General features: G+C 37.0%; 1 protein-coding gene and 1 long non-coding RNA gene across 3 annotated transcripts in view; one reads left to right on the top strand and one right to left on the bottom strand.

Moving 5' to 3' along the window:
- LOC131322947 (uncharacterized) overlaps positions 1–13,701 on the bottom strand; it is a 45,053-nt gene extending 31,352 nt beyond the window's left edge. The window contains exon 1 of the long non-coding RNA XR_009199023.1: positions 13,605–13,701. This is a non-coding gene — a long non-coding RNA (uncharacterized LOC131322947). The remainder of the gene's footprint in view (positions 1–13,604) is intronic.
- Positions 13,702–16,014: 2,313 nt separating this feature from the next.
- Positions 16,015–17,837, top strand: part of LOC131322944 (F-box protein At3g07870-like) — a 50,958-nt gene continuing 49,135 nt past the window's right edge. The window contains exon 1 of one of the 2 annotated variants that reach the window (XM_058354546.1): positions 16,015–17,376. In XM_058354546.1, the coding sequence (XP_058210529.1) occupies positions 16,267–17,376 (1,110 nt within the window). In that variant the 5' untranslated portion in view covers positions 16,015–16,266. The remainder of the gene's footprint in view (positions 17,377–17,837) is intronic. The other variant, XM_058354545.1, reaches the window with a different exon arrangement.

Raw genomic sequence — 17,837 nt, 5'->3', positions numbered from 1 at the left:
CAATAAGACTTATAGTCTTAAAAATGTTCTGGATAGATTAGAACAAATTGACAGTTATAAGCCCGTTACTATTCCTGATCTTCAGGGCGAAATAAATATTTTAAAAACAGAGATCAAGCTGTTAAAATCTTTTCAAACTAAAGCTACTCAGGAGCTTTGTGAAATTAACAAGAAGCTATTTTCGGATAAGGGTGAAAAAGAGTCAAACTGATGACTCTACCTATCTTAATATTATTAATAATATAGTTTACCAAAAATGGCATGTTAGGGTTAATTTGGTAATACATAAAGAATACACCATTAACAATATTATTGCTTTAATGGATAGTGGTGCGGATATGAATTGTATCCAGGAGGGTATTGTTCCTACCCAATACTTTGAAAAAACTTCCCAGAGTCTCACAAATGCAAGTGGGTCTAAAATGATTATTAAATACAAACTTAATAATGTTTACATTTGCAATAAAGGAGTTTGTTTGGAGACAACATTTCTTTGCATAAGGAACCTCCAGCAAGAATTAATTCTAGGAACTCTTTTCCTGTCTATGTTATTGCCAATGCAAACCAGTACTGCTGGTATCACTGCTCACATTGATGGGCATGAAATTTTCTTTGAATTTGTTTCTCCTCCTGTTTACAAGGAAATTAACGATATCATGAGGAAAATTTCTAATAAAGATAAACAAATAAATTTCCTTCAAAAGGAAATCAGAATAATGGGTATTGAAGAAACTTTACAAAAACCCATTATGAAAGAGAAAATTTCTCAAATTGAAAAAAAATTTCAAAAGGAAATCTGTAGTGATATCCCTAATGCTTTCTGGGATAGAAAGAAATACATTGTTTCACTTCCTTACGAGAAGGATTTTGATGAAAGAAAAATCCCTACAAAAGCTAGACCTTCTCAGATGAAACAAGAATATTTGAAAATGTGTCAGAATGAAATTGACAATTTATTGAGAAAACAATTAATTAGGAAAAGCTACTCTCCTTGGAGTTGTACAGCTTTTTATGTCAATAAAAATGCTGAAAAAGAGAGAGGTGTTCCTAGATTAGTGATTAATTACAAACCCCTCAATGAGGTTTTAATGTGGATAAGATATCCCTTCCCTAATAAAAAAGATTTATTGGATCGACTGAATAAAGCAGTTATTTTTTCTAAGTTTGATTTGAAATCTGGATATTGGCAGATTCAAATAAATGAGTCTGGTCGTTACAAGACAGCATTTACAGTTCCATTTGGACATTTTGAATGGAATGTAATGCCGTTTGGTCTGAAGAATGCACCTTCAGAATTTCAGAATATTATGAATGATATTTTTTATCCTCATGCAGAATTTACAATTTGCTATATTGATGATGTTTTAATTTTTTCTCAAAACATCGATCAACACATTAAACATCTTAGAATTTTTGGAGATGTTATTAAGCGTAATGGTTTGGTAGTTTCTGCACCAAAAATGAAATTGTTTCAAACCAAAGTCCGATTTTTAGGACATAATATTTTTCAAGGGAAAATAATCCCTATTGATCGAAGTATAGAATTTGCTTCTAAATTTCCCGATGAAATACGGGATAAAACTCAATTGCAAAGATTTCTTGGAAGTCTCAATTATATAGGAGACTACTATAAGGAGTTAGCTCAGGATTCGGCTCCCTTATATGATAGACTTAAAAAGAATCCTCCTCCATGGACTGAACAGCACACTAAAGCTGTTCAGAAAATTAAATTAAAAGCTAAGTAACTTAGCTAACCCAGAATGGAAGAAAATAGTTGAGATTGATGCTTCAAATATTGGTTATGGAGGCATCTTAAAACAATATAATCCCAATTCTGGCAAAGAAGAGTTGGTAAGATTTACCTCTGGACTCTTCAAAAATGCACAAGCCAATTATAGCACAATAAAGAAAGAAATTCTTTCTATTATAAAATGCATAAATAAATTTCAAGATGATTTACTAAATCAACAATTTTTATTAAGAGTTGATTGTAGCGTTGCAAAGCAGGTTTTAAAGCAAGATATTAAAAACCTTGCTTCAAAGTAAATTTTTGCCCGATGGCAGTCTGAATTATCTGCCTTTGATTTTGATATTGAATATATTAAGGAAGAAAATAATTCTTTACCTGATTTTCTTACCCATGAGTTTTTGCAGGGTTGATGGTCAATCCATTATATCCCAATAGTATGGAATTGGAGGATTTCCTCCGTTTGGCATGTCCCTCAATCACATAGGACAGAATTCAATATTTAGTCACGAAGAATAAAGAATTTCGTGCCGCTAAGAGAAAATGTTCTCAGGCAAACTATGAGCAGAATTTTTTGGGCCTCACCCCAACGAGACACTATTTGCATAGATGGGCCAATGCTAGAGAAGCCCTCATTCAATATTACGATAAATATGGATGTTCTTGCATGGATGAACATGAGGAGCTTCAATACTTCAAGAATAAGCTCCATCAAATTAAGAATAAGCTGAAAATTATGGCTGTTTAATTTTGCAGATAAATAGACCTCCAGATCGGGGCAGAGGTCGTGGCAGTAATAGAGGTTTTCAAATCATTGGAAACCAAGGAAATAATATTAATCCTGGAATCTCAGGATGAACAATATTGCAATAATCCGTGAGAAATTATGTCCCGCTATTTGGATACAGTGAGTTATCCAGTCCCTGAGGGAAAATACAGATATCAATATGAGGCAATGCTCTCAGAAACAGGGTCTGTGGAATTTAGCCACACCTATGAAACTATCAAGGATCAAAAGAGTCCAATTAGTTATAGCAAGGCCATAATAAAGATGGTCATTCCAATTCACAAGTGGGGAATTCACCCACTACAATCAAAAACTTTGTCAATAAAAGGTGAAAATGGAATTCCAATTCGTTTTACTTATTGGGATTACATTGAAGCCTGGACAAAGGCTTTTTACTATCAAAACCACAAAAGAAGACATTCCTGGTTTCTGAAACTGTCCCAAATTTGTGGGAAAAAATGAGATTCCAAATTGGTTTCTTAGATGGTGGTCTAAATTTGGGCCAAAAGCTGATTTTTTACCTACTGAGGTTCAGAAGGAAATTGAGTTCTTCAACCAAAATCATCCACAATTGCGAGGGACAGATACAACCGAAGGAAAATCATTCCTTTTCACTATGATTACTTTTGGCATCCCTTGGATATGGAAGTGGAATGTTCAATTTGGACGAGACAATACAGGTCTTCCAGTTCTCCACAGAACCTTTCAATACAGATGGTGGAAAGGCATTAATTTGGAGAAAACATTTGAAGAAATAAGATCTGCAACAAATGATTTGAAGCTGCAGATTAAGAAAAAGGAAAAATTGTCAGTTAAAAATTCTTTTCTTGAAATCTCTGCTCAAATTAGAGCAAAAAATCCCAATTTAGCAGACGATGAAGTTGTCATGAAAACCATGGATTTCATGAAAGAGCAATTTTTACAGACTGTCCAAACTACACCAGCTGATGATGAATCCATGACATCAGCAAAAAGTAATGAAGATGACAATAATCCATTCACTTGCCTGGTAGGGGAATCTCAAGACCCCTATGAAGACGATGGGACCACTCAGGCACCATCTTTAGCAGATTATTGGGACACTATGACCGAGATAATGGCGGAACAGCTGTCTCGTAAAGGGAAAGAAAAGAAGCAATAATGTTGCTTGAAGACAAATTCACTTTCGGAATAATCACGCCAGAATTAGGTGGCATAGTAAAGTCCAATTATGGGACTTTTACACCCGGTGGAAAGAAAGTCATGACGATGGGGCCCATTTGTGTACCCGGTGTAATTTCATTTCACTTTAATTTGGGTGTAATTTTCATTTCATTTTCTGTTTGGGCCTCTATATAAAGGCCATTCTTGTATCCAGAAAATCAGGTTTTGGTTTGCCCTACTCCCTCTCTAAAAACCAAGCACTCTGATTTTCTCCTCTCCTCTCCTTTGTACATTGGCTTCGGCCTAATTAATAATAAGGTTAGTTTCCTTTTCGATCCTTTGCACTGTTGTTTTTCAGTACATATTTGGTATCAAGGATGGTGGGATAATATTTTAACTGCCAACCAACGGTCAGAAATTTTAAATGCTGTAAAATTTAATGAAAAAGGTGAACAAGTGCAAGATGTTGTTTATACACTTGTTCAATCAATAATATTACACTTTGTTGGTCATTGGGATAACCAACGGGAAAGAAGTAGGGAATTACTTCAGAATTTGAAGTGTCCAACGTTAACTCATTTTCGTTGGTATAAAGATGTTTTTCTTGCTAAAGTCATGCAAAGGGCTGATGCTAATAGTGAGCATTGGAAATCAAAATTTGTTGATGGATTACCTCATTTCTTTGCCGAGAAAATTAGAAAGAAAATGAGGGATCAAAATAATGGTTTGACTATCAACTATGATAGTTACACTTATGGGCAAATTGTTGCTATCATAATCCAGGAAGGATTAACCTTGTGTAATGATATTAAATTACACAACAAAACAGGGAGGCCTTGGCCCTTGGTACTGATGTATTAGCTGGAGAATTCGTTATGCGATCGAAGTTTTGAAACACCAAAACCATTTTCCGCAGCATTTGCTTCCTAGTGGTCATGACACTAGGCGTCCACTCATGCTCCACCGTGTATGCACGAGGTGAGACCCTAGGCCGGCTGAGCTGACAGTGTTGAGTGGTCAGCAGCTTGGCATGGGGATCTACTTCATGCACACAGGTCTAGCATAAGTGAAACATCCTTGACGTGATGGAAAAATTATTGAATGGTCTTAGGGTACCATCACATGGTGCCTCAGCACCTTTATCCACCACAAATTCACGTGGAATTCAGGACGAAGTGTATGGATTTCATGTGAATTTATTGTAAAAAAGGGTGTTGAATCACCACGTAGCTATGTCCCAGGACCACTGAATAATTACTCGACACGATGCCAGGGTAACCAAAAATACTTCCACTGTGCTTGGAACTTTTTTTTTTTTGGTCAAAAGGATAATATTACCATTGATAATCATCGGAAAAAATATGCCAAAAGCACATCCATGCTTATCTCAAATGGCGCTTTCACTTTTGGTTTTTTCTAGCTTTGTGGGGCCTTTTAAGCCCCTAACTTGAAGACTTGCCTAATTTCTTTCTGTATACTATTCGAATACTTTGAGCTATCAATTTCACTAGAATTAGCATCAACGCAAAGGAGAATTTTATTGCTCTGTTGATACTATGGTTTAGAGCATCTCCTATCAAGTTCTAAAATTCTAAAAAAAAATTGATGTAACATATTGAGAAGAGATTTTGTAATTTATCCTCTATTTTCTTAACTTTTTGTTCTTTATGGAGAAATATTGAAGGGACTCATCGTCCTTTTTAGAAATTTGGTCTCCAAAATAGAGGTGTAGTCTCCATTTTTGGAGACCCAAAAGTAAATTTGGATACCAAATTTCTAAAAAAAAACGATGTGTCCTTCCAAATTTTTTTTCCATAAAGTACATAAAGTTAAGAAAAGCAAGGATAAATTACAAATTTTCATCTTTATATTAGAGTTTTATAGCTTGGTAGCTAGGAGATGCTCTCTCAGAGATATCAGGTTGGCAATGTTGAAGTTCGACGCCACATTGTGGTTTAGACTTGGAAAACCTACAACTATGTCTCATTAGACGCCCTCCACCAATGAACGATTAGATTTGTCCCTAAATTATGAGAAATTTTTGGGTACCGACTAGTTATCATGTGGCCGTGCCCACGTGGTGCCCGAGCGGTCCATTCAGACCGTCTAAAAGTGTGGTGGATGACCCAGATTAAAACCCTCTTTCTCTCACCCCACCATTTTCTCTCCTCTTTTTCTCTCATTCAGATATCCAGTAATATCCGAATGAGATCTGTTCTAGTAGTCATATTTTTGCGAATGAAATTGTGCATAGTTTTCAGTCCATCTCATGTACTAGCTTAAGACCGGTAAGACTTGTTTCATGGACATTCCTAGGTACTGGCAGACTGAAATTGAACACTGATGGTAGCAGCAAAGGTAATCCGGGACCAGTAGGCTATGGTGGAGTTTTCAGGGAGGAGAGGGCTTTGGATCCTTGGTTTCTTTGAAAAGCTTAAAGACTGTACAAGTTTGGAAGCGGAGCTTTGGGGGCTGTTCAGGGGCTTGAAATGATCCAACAAGGGATGGATGCTATGGATGTGGAGTCAGACTCAACTGCAGTTATTGATTTGATTATTGGGGAAACACCTCAAATTTCACCCCACACAGTGCTCATCAAAGAATGTAAAGCCCTCATGAATATTACTGGATGCATCATGAGGCACACACTTAGAGAGGGAAATAAGTTGGCAGATAGGCTGGCCAACATGGGAGTAGATCAAAAGGATCGTATGGTGTCACACATTATCCCTGCGGATGACATTATCTCATTCCTGAAGGCAAATATGAGAGGAGTGGTTTTTAAGGGACGCGGGGGCTCTGTTGCCCACCATGGGCAGCAGCCCCAACCCACAGCTCACACGGCACCGTTTTGATAAAGGAAAAAAAAACAAACTCTTCCGCTTGCAATCCTATGGTGCAGAAACATGATTATGAGAGCCATAGAGTTAAAATTTAATTATGTCTCTTTAGAACAATATGATCAGAATAATAAGATCTGCGCGTCAATTCAAACGGATTGAAAATTGGAACAGTTAAATTTTTTTAATCATATTTTTTAATATATAAACTGTCTATAAAAAAATTAAGTACGCCAATTTTTAATTCATTTGAACAAGTACGAATATCTTATTATTCTAATCATATTATTCTAAAGTATCATAATTAATTTTTGCCTCTAGGGCTCTCATAATTAAGTATCTGCTCTTTATTTGAGATCATGTAGATCAGAAATGTGATTATGAGAGTCCTATAAACAAAAGTTAATTATATCTCTTTAGAATAATATAATTAGAATAATAAGATTTTCGTACTTATTTTTAACGAATTAAAAATTGGCACACTTAATTTTTTTAGACCGTTTATATATTAAAAAAATATGATTAAAAAATTAAGTGCTCCAATTTTCAATCCGTTTGAATTGACGCGAAGATCTTATTATTCTGATCATATTATTCTAAAGAGACATAATTAAATTCCAACTCTAGGGCTCTCATAATCACGTTTCTGCTCCATAGGATTGCAAGCGGATGAGTTTTTTTTTTTTTTCCTTATCAAAATGGTGCCGTGTGAGGTGTGGGTTGGGGCTGCTGCCCATGGTGGGCAGCAGAGCCCCCGCGTCCGTTTTTAAGAGAGTGTAGCTTCTTTTTTTTTCCTTTGTGACATGTACTAAACTTGCACTTTCATTTTTAAAACACCCCCTCCCAAAAAAAAATGGAGAGAAATCCATTAGGAATATGTTTTGAGGAAGCTAAAATATGCTCCTTGTACGTATCGATTAAGGTATAAACTCGAGACTAAACTAAATTTCGCAAGTGGAGTGGAGGGCAGTTGGTGTCTTCCTTATATTCTCATCCACATGGGCAAAGTTTGATTCTCGTAAGTATCTATCCTCCTTTTCAAATTTCCTATAATAAAGTAGATTAAGATTAACGAATAAAAAAAAAACATTTTCATTAATTTGTTGAGGATGATGCTATGGTGTCCCCGGTCATTTTGGGGACATCGTAATTTTTGGCATAACTTTATCATTAGGAGCATAACTAAAATCAATTACGAGCATAACGGAACCCAAACAAGGCATAACCAAGGAATATCCAAAAAACCAACCAAGGCGTAACTAAACTTAACCAAGGCATAACAAATAAGTTATGCCTTACTATGGTTTTGGTTATGCCTTGCTATGGTTCTGTTATGCTTGTAATGAATTTTGGTTATACTCATAGTGATTTTGTTATGTCAAAAGTTACGGTATCCCCAAAATGACCGGGGACACCGAAGTCATTCACATTTGTTGAACAATGGAACCGGATTAGTTTTATAAAAGTCGTTTTGGACATGATCAATTGGTTACGAGTACGACATTGAATAGAGCCAAAAATTAAGGTCACAACTTGTTAGGTTGCGGCCAACGACTGATCCCCATAAAATCGGCTTTATATTTCCGCCAAAAAGCGGATGAACTCTCTCTCTCTCTCTCTCTCTCTCTCTCTAGTTTTGGTTATAGTCTCATAACTGATCAGTATAAATGGGTGTTTGGAAACTTACTTTTTGACTTTTCATTTTTTACTTTTTTACTTTTTGAATTATGATCAGAATGTATTTTTGAATCTAGTAGAGTATTTAGATGATATGTGAAGAATGCATTTTGCAACAAGAATAGTGTTTGGAAGATATGTGATGAAAATGAATTATTAGTTGATTTTTTACTATGTTGCCCTTGATTATTTATATTATGTGATACAAGTGTATAGATAAAGGTCTAATCAATTTTATAAAATTTATATTTTTGAATTTGTATTATTCTTGGTTAATTGAATGTCTCCTACTAATTTTATTTATTTATTTTTGATAATTAAGAAGAAATAAGGATAAGATAAATCCACGAACTTTTCTAAGAAATTAAAGTCTTCTTACGGAAGACCCACATGAAGAAATTAAATTAAAGTCTTACCGAATTAAAAGATAACGTTACTCTAGAATCTATCGGAAATTTCTCATTTCAGGTTGCTCTTGAAACAGCTTGTTACTATGCATGATCCTATGCAGTCAACCCTTCTTAACTCCACCTTGGAGGATAAGAATCTATCAGAAAGATATGTAACTCTCAGTGGTAATTTTGGGTATTATCAGATTAAGTGGAGGGCAAAATTGTCTTTAGGAAAAATGGTCCAAAAAAGAGAAGTTGAAAAGGACCTCCCTCCCTCTTTTTGGCTTTTGCACAGGAAGATAAAAAATGGAGAACTCATTTTGGCAAAATTCATTTTCTCCACGGCCTGCCAAACACTCAAAAGCCTAAAATGAGAAGTGAAAAGTTAAAAATGAGGTGCCCAAACAGGCACAAAGTGGTATGGTCCTTTCAGTCAGGGGTTATCGACCCAGTGGCGGGTAGGGAAACAACTTGTGAGGCCGAGATATACGCCCTTGGTGAAGGGTCATGGAGAAGCTTAGGAAAAATCCCCTCCATGGATTATAATACCTCATTTGATGCATTCCTCAATGGATTGCTCGCTACACTGGATATATTTCATATGGGCGTAGTGCAGACTTGTATTGTTTTGACTTTGGAAGTGAACAGTTTCGGACATTTCCTGAACCTTATGAGTTTCGTCCGGCTCACAAAGAATGCCTGCCATATATGCGTTTGGGAGTGCTTCAAGGTTGTCTCTCTATATGTATTGCTGGCGGCGGTGATGCTGAAGTATGGCTGATGAAGGATTATGGGGTGAAGGAGTCTTGGAGTAAAGACTTTGTCTTACATGATAGCAGGATTCACTGGCTAAGCTTCCACAATTTTCAGCCAATATTGGCTCTTGATGATGGACTATTCTTTCTATTTGGCGATAGTATGTTTTCTATTTCGCATTATGATCCCGGATCGAATTGCCTGAGGAATGTTCATACTTTTGGATTTAGTGGAACATACGACTTCCGTGGGATTTCTCATGTCCCTAGCTTGCTTTCACTTAGGAATGTTGCAAAAGGAGAAAATTTTAAGGTACATTTATCGCACAAACATTATTGCTTGTGATTCCGAGTTTAAATCATATATGTGCTACATACAAAGCTTTGCATTTGTTTCATCTGTTTCCAATTTTCCCTCCATGGCAACGTTGTTCTATGTTTACTTTTGTTGCTTAGCACGTTAGATTGTTGTGCTTTTTGTTTCCTGCAAAATTATTTGAAACCTCTATTCTTTGATTTTGTACAATTTTCATCGCCTTTTGCACATACAAGTTGCAATTAATTATTAGATTTTTCGCTTGATGTGTGCGACTATAAAGATGCACATTGGTCTATAAAGATGTTATAGACAAGGTTTTGAACATACAAGATACTCTATTGTCATGTCTCTCAAACCCCAGATGAACATGTTTATCAATAGTGAGTCCAAGTTTTTTTTCGCCAAACGTTTCTTCTACCCTCGTGAGAGTCGCCAACACTAGAACGACTAAGGTATATATATATTTTTGGAAGAATTCGGAACCAATTGCATATTTGCCATGATTTTATTGCTAAAAGTTGTTTCATAGGCAATTTTTGATTCTGGAATCAGTTTAGAGTTCATGGTATCTCGTTTTCTGAGATAGATGTAGCGACTGTGGCATGGATGAAGGCACAGTTGGGGGCTTGGGGCCTATGGCCCCTTAGTGTTAGTAGGATAAATCAAGGGCTCAAAAAATGACTATAAATCTTCAAATAAATGGCAGGTGGCTGTTTAGGCGCTCAGTACAGAATTGAACTAATTTCTTTTACAGGTATGCTGCTACCTGGCTTGTAATTTACTGATGAACGTGCAGATACTCAACTGCTTGAAAGAAGCCGGATCTTCTACCTAGAAAGGTGGCTGATAAGAAGATTACAGTGGTGCTTCGGAGAGTAAACTATCCGTCTGGGTGTTGTCACGCAGTTGCTTGGGAGAACCAACATCGTAACTTGCGTGTACTTGTTTCTCTGGGATTTATGTTTTGGTTCTCTTTGTCTATTTCTCTGTTCCGTAGCTTACTTCTTTGTCGGATCTCTGTTCAAAAACTTATTGGCTGCGCGACTTCACTTTGATCTCCTATATGAGTTGGGCTCAGTGTGGATTGTTAGCAAAGAATTCAAGCTCGAGTTGGTCCGGCTCATGCCACCATCTTAGAACTTCCAATTGACATAATCTGGGAACATTTTATTAAGACTCTCGTATCTCAAGTCCATCCTTAGATGCAGGCGATTTTATGCAAGACATGGCACAACCTGCATGCTCCTCCAACCCTACTTTGCCAACTTGTATTCTCTCAAGGGGTTCTCTTCCCCTGATCAGTCTAATCATCCATTGTACCACTCTCGTTTCGGCATTCTTGAGTTCGACAATCCTGCCTGTTTACACTGCCGCAGCTCCCCATGACTTTCATATTTGAAATTTACATCCCAGACTAGGGTTAAATGTTCGAAGTTCTAGGAGCGTACAATGGGTTAACTTGCTTGTATTCTCGTTTCTTCAACGATAATATTGTGGTGATCGACTAACCCAATTCTCCAAGGACGACAACATTTTTCCCATTCCAAATTGACCTCAGGCCGGGATGCAGTACATATTTGAGTTCAAGTTTTGGGTATAGTCCCACTGAGTGACTAATACAAGGTCTTGAAAGCAAATTCTTAGTGTTGGACAATCAACCGTTGTTATGCATTCTGTAAGGATTTTGTTTTGTTGAATGGAGCACTTCACTTGATAGGCCTCAACAACGTATTTGGTATGAGAGGGTTTCAACTTTCAAGAGATAGTGTTGTGGTATGGCAAAACAATGCTTCATAGTAGATGTGACGGGTACCATACTTGCACTTTCATTTTTAAACCCTTTAAAAAAAAAAGAAGAATTACAGAAGAATATGTTTGAGGATGAAAAGCTAAAATATAATCCCAGTAAGTATTAAAGGTAGCTATAAGCCCTAAACTAAACTAAGGCCAGGTTTCCACTAACAAAAATGGGCAACAACTTACGGGCCAGCCATGGGTCAAGAATCCTTATGCCACGCTCAGAGATATTGCAATAGCCAGTCACCCTCTTCACCCTTTTGACTAGAAATAAAAACCATGTATACTTCATTTTGTTCTATGGTTTGACTACCCATTGTAGTACTATATATTATTGTGTTGCATGATGACAGAACAGACCACGATATTAGCAGGATAGGGCACTAGTATACTTAGTCCAGAAAAGCAATGGATTTGGGGTTGTTTTCTGTTCACGTTTTACTAATAAAAGTACAAAGTATACTTGTAGGAGGCTACAGAAATATAGTGCTTCCACTCGACGTACCTTCTCCCTTTTCAATACTTGGTGACTACGTACTTAGTCCCAAGAGGCTAACTAGTAGGGCTATAAACGAACCAAACAGTTCACGAGCTCGGCTCAGCTAATAAAAGAGCCGAGCTCGAGTTTTCGGCTCGAAGTGTTCGACAAAAGCTCGGCTCATTAAGAGAGGCTCGGTTTAATTAAAAAGACTCGTTGAGTAAATAACTAAGCTCGGCTCATTAAGGGCTCGATCTCAAGTTTTTAGCTCGTTTAGTAAACGTACGAGCCGAGCTTGAGCTCGTCAAAGCTCGGCTCGGCTCATTAATTTATAGCCCTACCAACCAGTATGCCCAGTGATACAATTCAAGAGGAAAATAGGACTTTTGTATTACCAACGAGGAATTGGATCCTCTCCGGTAACTGTCTTGGACAGTTTCTGTAGTTGTCTCACAAGTGTGGCTGGATCTCGCAAAAGTAATTTTCCCAAAGAAATCCCATGTATTGTGGGAAAATGTTAAGAGTGTTCGTAACAGTTAGAGGAGCCCATCCCTTTGGATGATATGGAGAATATGTTGACCAGCTAAATGGGGAAATGATTTATCCTTGCTCTCTCTGTTCCATGCCCCCTTTTATAAAATAGTAGACTAAAAGTTATCTCTCAGGAGAACAAGTTCTACTGCTTTTTTCCCTGTTGCCTTGGACATTATCATGAATTTGCGAAGGAATTTATGGAGCGAAACGAAAAAGAGAGATAAAGACGGTAACCAATTAGTGAAGATGCTAAATTCTTTTCTTTGATTTCCTTATCATTTTTCTTTGCGCTGTTAACTCTTCATCCTCCAGGATTCTAATTACACAACCTCAGGCAAAACAGATTCACCTTCGGCCTTCTATCGGTAACTCTAATTTTTTCGGCTTAAATAAATCAAACCAAACCGAGCCTTAAGTCCCAATTTTTTCGGCTTAAATCATTAAACTTATTCTCATCTAGTATGTAGTACAACTTTTGGGGCTGAATCATTACGTATTTCAAACAGGAAAAAGTACTCTAGAAATAGGGTAAGAAGGAACCAACTATATTATAAGGCAACTACAATTTTATTCCTGCATTACAAAGTCCTATGAATCTATTGGCATACATACTTCATGCTACATGAGACTGACTATATTATATGGATAGAAAATGGAAGAAATACATCAAAATGGATCTCATCTGAGCATTTACTAATGCATCATGAATCCATGCATTTTTTGACCTGCTTTAGGAACAAAACCAGCTCCTGTTTCGCTCTATCTATCAGAACCTCTAGCAAATCACATGATTAGTAGAGTATTAATCCTTCCTCACAGTTCCTACATCAAGATGGCGTATCGCAGGCTGTCGTTCACCATGAGGTGGTTCATCTCCAATATCCGAGTCAGCTCACAGGACACCCACACTCCATCAGCCGCACTGATGCGAGGCTGGGAAAGGCATGAGACAAGGGAGAGCGGGGCTCGAAGGACACTGCAAATTACCGAAAAACCCTTCCACCGTGATCGCCTTCTGTCCATGCCGTTTCCAAAAATGGGTGATTCAGGGCCATTTCTGACACCAAACATGGTCTCAACAGCTCCTCGTGGGCTCTTCTTCATGTTCCGTCTCATTGCCACCAGCATCTGCCACATCTCTCTCTCTCTCTCTCTCTGTGTGTGTGATGCAGCTCTCTATCAGAATTTGATTGGAATTTAAGCTAGAGATGGCTTTAGATCTAGTTCACTTTGTTAAGTGGGTTTTGATAATGGGAAGTTTTTTTTATTTTTTTGCCAAGTTAGTGGTGATGATGTTGTTTAGTGCTGCTAGTGCTTATCTCTAATGGCACTTTCACTTTTTGGTTTTTTTTTTTCCTATCTTTGTGGGGCTTTTAAGTCCCAACTTGAAGACAAAATTGCCTAATTTCTCTCGGCTTTTTGTATACTATTGGGATACTTGAGCTATCAATTTCACTAGAATTAGCATTAACACAAATTAAGGAGAATTTTATTGCTTTTTTTGTTGATACTATGGTTAATTCAGTGATATCAGGTTGGCAATGTTGAAGTTTTAAGTCCGACTCTGGTGCGCTACATTATGATTATTAGACTTGAAAAACCTGCAATTATGTCTCGTTGGGCGCCCTCCACCAACGAACGGTCAGATTGGTTTATACCTATGGTTTGGGGGCTGGGGAATTGGGAGGGAACATAGATCCTAATTCTTAGGCAGATGGTTTACACCTTTGGTTAAACAAAAACTGAAAACATACTTCATCACCTAAACTTGGTTATCCATTTTTCGTCCATTTTCTCGGCAATCAAACTAAAGAATGCTAAACTTCTTCTGTTCTGATGACTATGTTCTACAAAAATAAATGAAAAACAAGTGAAAAAAGCAGGTGATGTAATGATGTCTTACTGGACAGGGAGTGTCCATGTGTTTTGCAACTGCAGTCCTTCAAATCTAAAGAAGCATATGGGAAGTAATGTAGAATTTTGGATTTAGGTTCCGGAAATCAGAGGATGGCAGCTGGGATTTGAGATAAAATCATTAAAAGGGATTGTTTTACGGATATGTTTTTTTTTTTCGGAGAAGTAAATTTTGGGTTTTCAAATTAGAGTTAATTTTACTTTTATCTCCTAAACTCTACGCATTTTGTCTATTTCGTCCATAAACTATGTATACAACAATTTTGTCCCTCAATTTTCTTATTGCAATCTATTTCGTCCAATTTTTAGGTGAAATTTCATTCAATTTCATACAATTTTGGACGAAATAGATTGCAAATCAGAAAGTTGAGGTGACAAAATTGTTATTTTCACAGTTTAAGGAGGAAATAGAAAAAAAAAACGTGAACTTTTTAGTGGATATAAAAGGAAACTGACTATTCAAATTAATTGAAATCAGATTAGTAATAAAGGAATTTTGGGTAGATTATTAAAAGTCAATTTTAGACTTTTATCAGGAAAAATGATTTTCACTCTCCTTTGGCACTCTTTCTTTTTCTTGTCTTTTAGTGAAAATGCATCCAAAATTAAGCTTCACTTAAAGACAAAAAAATGGAGTATCATAATAAAAAAAAAGAGTGAAAATCATTTTCCTTTATCATGTTTTCGAACTTGAAGGTAAGGCCAAGCAGCAAGCCTAAGAGCATCCACGTTAGGATTTCTATTCGGTCATTTTCGGTAAAGTAGCGAGGAAACGTTCAACTTTGGACTTGCATCAGTCTCGTCTCCCCAGTATTTCATTTTACAATTGCTACAGATCCTCTTTTCTTTCCACTAACTGTTCAACCGGTAGAAGTATTTTAATAGTTTTCTTAATTAAATTTTGTTTTCCCTTGCTTTAACATTCTAATGTAGTAATGGAATATCTCTCCGTCCCTAAATAAATATTCGGCGCGCAAACTTAGACCTTTAAAAGGATACTTTTGTTTATTAAAAAACTTAAAATTTCTCACAACTTAAAAGAATTTATTGATATCTATTGATTGATGAAAAAAATTGATTTTTTTAACGAAAAAAATACATCTTTGTAAAGATTTAAGTTTGTGGGCCGAACATTTATTTAGAGACAGATGGAGTATATTTTAAAACTGGAATAAAGAAAAATAAAGAATAATATTTTTAATGGAATAGCTTTGGTATAAAGAACTTCATATAATATACATTTTAAAAATGAGTAACTAAAGTAATAAAGTGGATTTTTCCTCTCTAATTTAGTCCAAAATTTAGAAAGACTAGCGTGAATGCTCTAAGAAACCCAAAAGGCCCAACTAGATATGCCTTTGTTCGGTTTGAATTTTAAGGGAGATTTTTAAAGTAATGAATGAAGTGAGATAAAGAAATAAATGAGATATAAATAATTAGAAATAAAACTTATTGGGGGACTGTGAACACAGTAGTTTTTGAACAAAAAGGTCAACGTTGCGCCATGTGAAACGAACCTTGCGGTCACGTGGTTTGAGAAAGGAAACAATTGCAGTCGCAACTCTTTGGGTTGCGGTCAACGTTTGTTCACCATAAAAGGCTTTAAAAGCGTTTGTAGTCCAAAACCAAAAGCGTGCTTTCAGAACAAAATTGTTGTCACCGTCTCTCTCTCTCTCTCTCTCTCTCTCTCTCTCCTCCTCCAGGTTAAGGTATGCTTTTCTTTAGAACTGGTTAGGGTTTTGGTTTTGGTTTTGGTTTGAAATGATTCGTTTTTTCCTTCTTCATTCACGGAAGAGAACACAATTACAATCGATGGCAGGAAAACTACGGCAGAAACACAGTTAATCACCAAACACGAAGCTAATCAAACCCATAAGCAAACTATGGGTAACCCAGAACTCCCAATCCACTTAGTAATCGAAATCCTCTCAAGGCTCCCAGTCAAAACCCTCCTCGATTTCCGCCGCGTTTGCAAGGGCTGGCTCTCTGTCATCTCTGACCCTTATTTCGCCAATCTCCATCTCTATAAATCACAGCCCAGTCTCTTGCTCGCACCCTTCAAACCAGTCGGTAGTCGCGAATCGTGGAAACTTAACTTGGTTGACCTCGATGTCAATCCCTCCAGTCCTAGTAATGACCCTGTGGAATTGGTCACCACAATCAACCTCCCAAAGGGGCCCCTCCCATATAACGTAGTTAACTCCTGCAATGGATTGCTGTGCTTGTTTGCTCCGTGCACCGATTCCCCGATTAGCATATATAATCCTCTTTTAGGCGAATTAGTTACACTCCCTGGATGTCCAAGCGGCTGCCCAATTTTAAGCTTCTTTGATGTTGCTTTTGGTTATAGTCCAATGACTGATCAGTATAAAGTAGTACGGTCCTTTTATGGAAAGGGTCGGCTAACATGTGAAACCGAGATATACACACTTGGTGAAGGGTCATGGAGAAGCATGGGGAAAATCCCCTGCATGGTTCGTAACACCTCATTTAATGCATTCCTTGATGGATCGCTTCACTGGATTTCTGATGCGTTTAGTGTAGACTTCATTTATTGTCTCGACTTTGGAAGTGAACAATTTCGGTCAGTTCCTGTACCTTCTAAGTTTGGTCTGGCTAAGAAAGAGTGCTGGGATATGAATGTGGTAGTGCTTCGAGACTGTCTCTCTATATGTGATTTAAGCGAGCCTGGTCATTCTGAAGTATGGGTGATGAAGGATTATGGGGTCAAGGAATCTTGGAGTAAAGACTTTGTCATTGATACTATGATGATTGACGGGACTTGCTTGTATTATGAGCCAATAATGGTTCTGGAGGATGGACAAATCTTGCTATTTGAAGATGAAACGTATTCTATTTTGCTTTATGAGCCCGGATCGAATTGCCTGAGGAATGTTCGTACTTTGGGATTTAGTACAAGATACTTCCTTGGGCGTGCTCATGTCCCTAGCTTGCTTTCACTCAGGAATGTTGCAGAAGGAGAAAATTTTAAGGTACATTTGTCGAACAAACATAATTGCTTGTTATTTCGAGCTTAAATCATGGGCTACAAAGCCAAAACATTTGTTTCATCTGTTTGCAATTTTCCCTCCATGGCAATGTTGTTCTATGTTACTTTTGTTGCCTAGCACGTTAGATTGTTGTGTTATTTCTTTCAGTCAAATGATTTGATTCATGTATTTCTTTGATTCTGTACTATTTCAATCGCCACTTGAACATAGAAGTTGCAATTATGATACTTTTCTTTTGATGTGTGCGACTATAAAGATGTGCATGGGTCTATAAAGATGTTATATATGCTCATGGTTCTGTCAAGATGTACTATTGGCATGTCTCTCAAACCCTAGATGAACATGTTTTACAGTAGTGACAAGTTCCCCCCCTAAAAAAAAAATAAAAAATAAAATAAAATTTCTTCCACCCTTGTGAGCTGTTTCCTTTTTATTTTATTCGG

The sequence above is a fragment of the Rhododendron vialii genome, chromosome 4a (assembly GCF_030253575.1).
Source record: "Rhododendron vialii isolate Sample 1 chromosome 4a, ASM3025357v1".
Taxonomy (NCBI): Eukaryota; Viridiplantae; Streptophyta; class Magnoliopsida; order Ericales; family Ericaceae; genus Rhododendron; species Rhododendron vialii.
The sequence above is the reverse complement of the archived record's forward strand: the minus strand, read 5'-3'. Positions and strand labels throughout refer to the sequence as shown.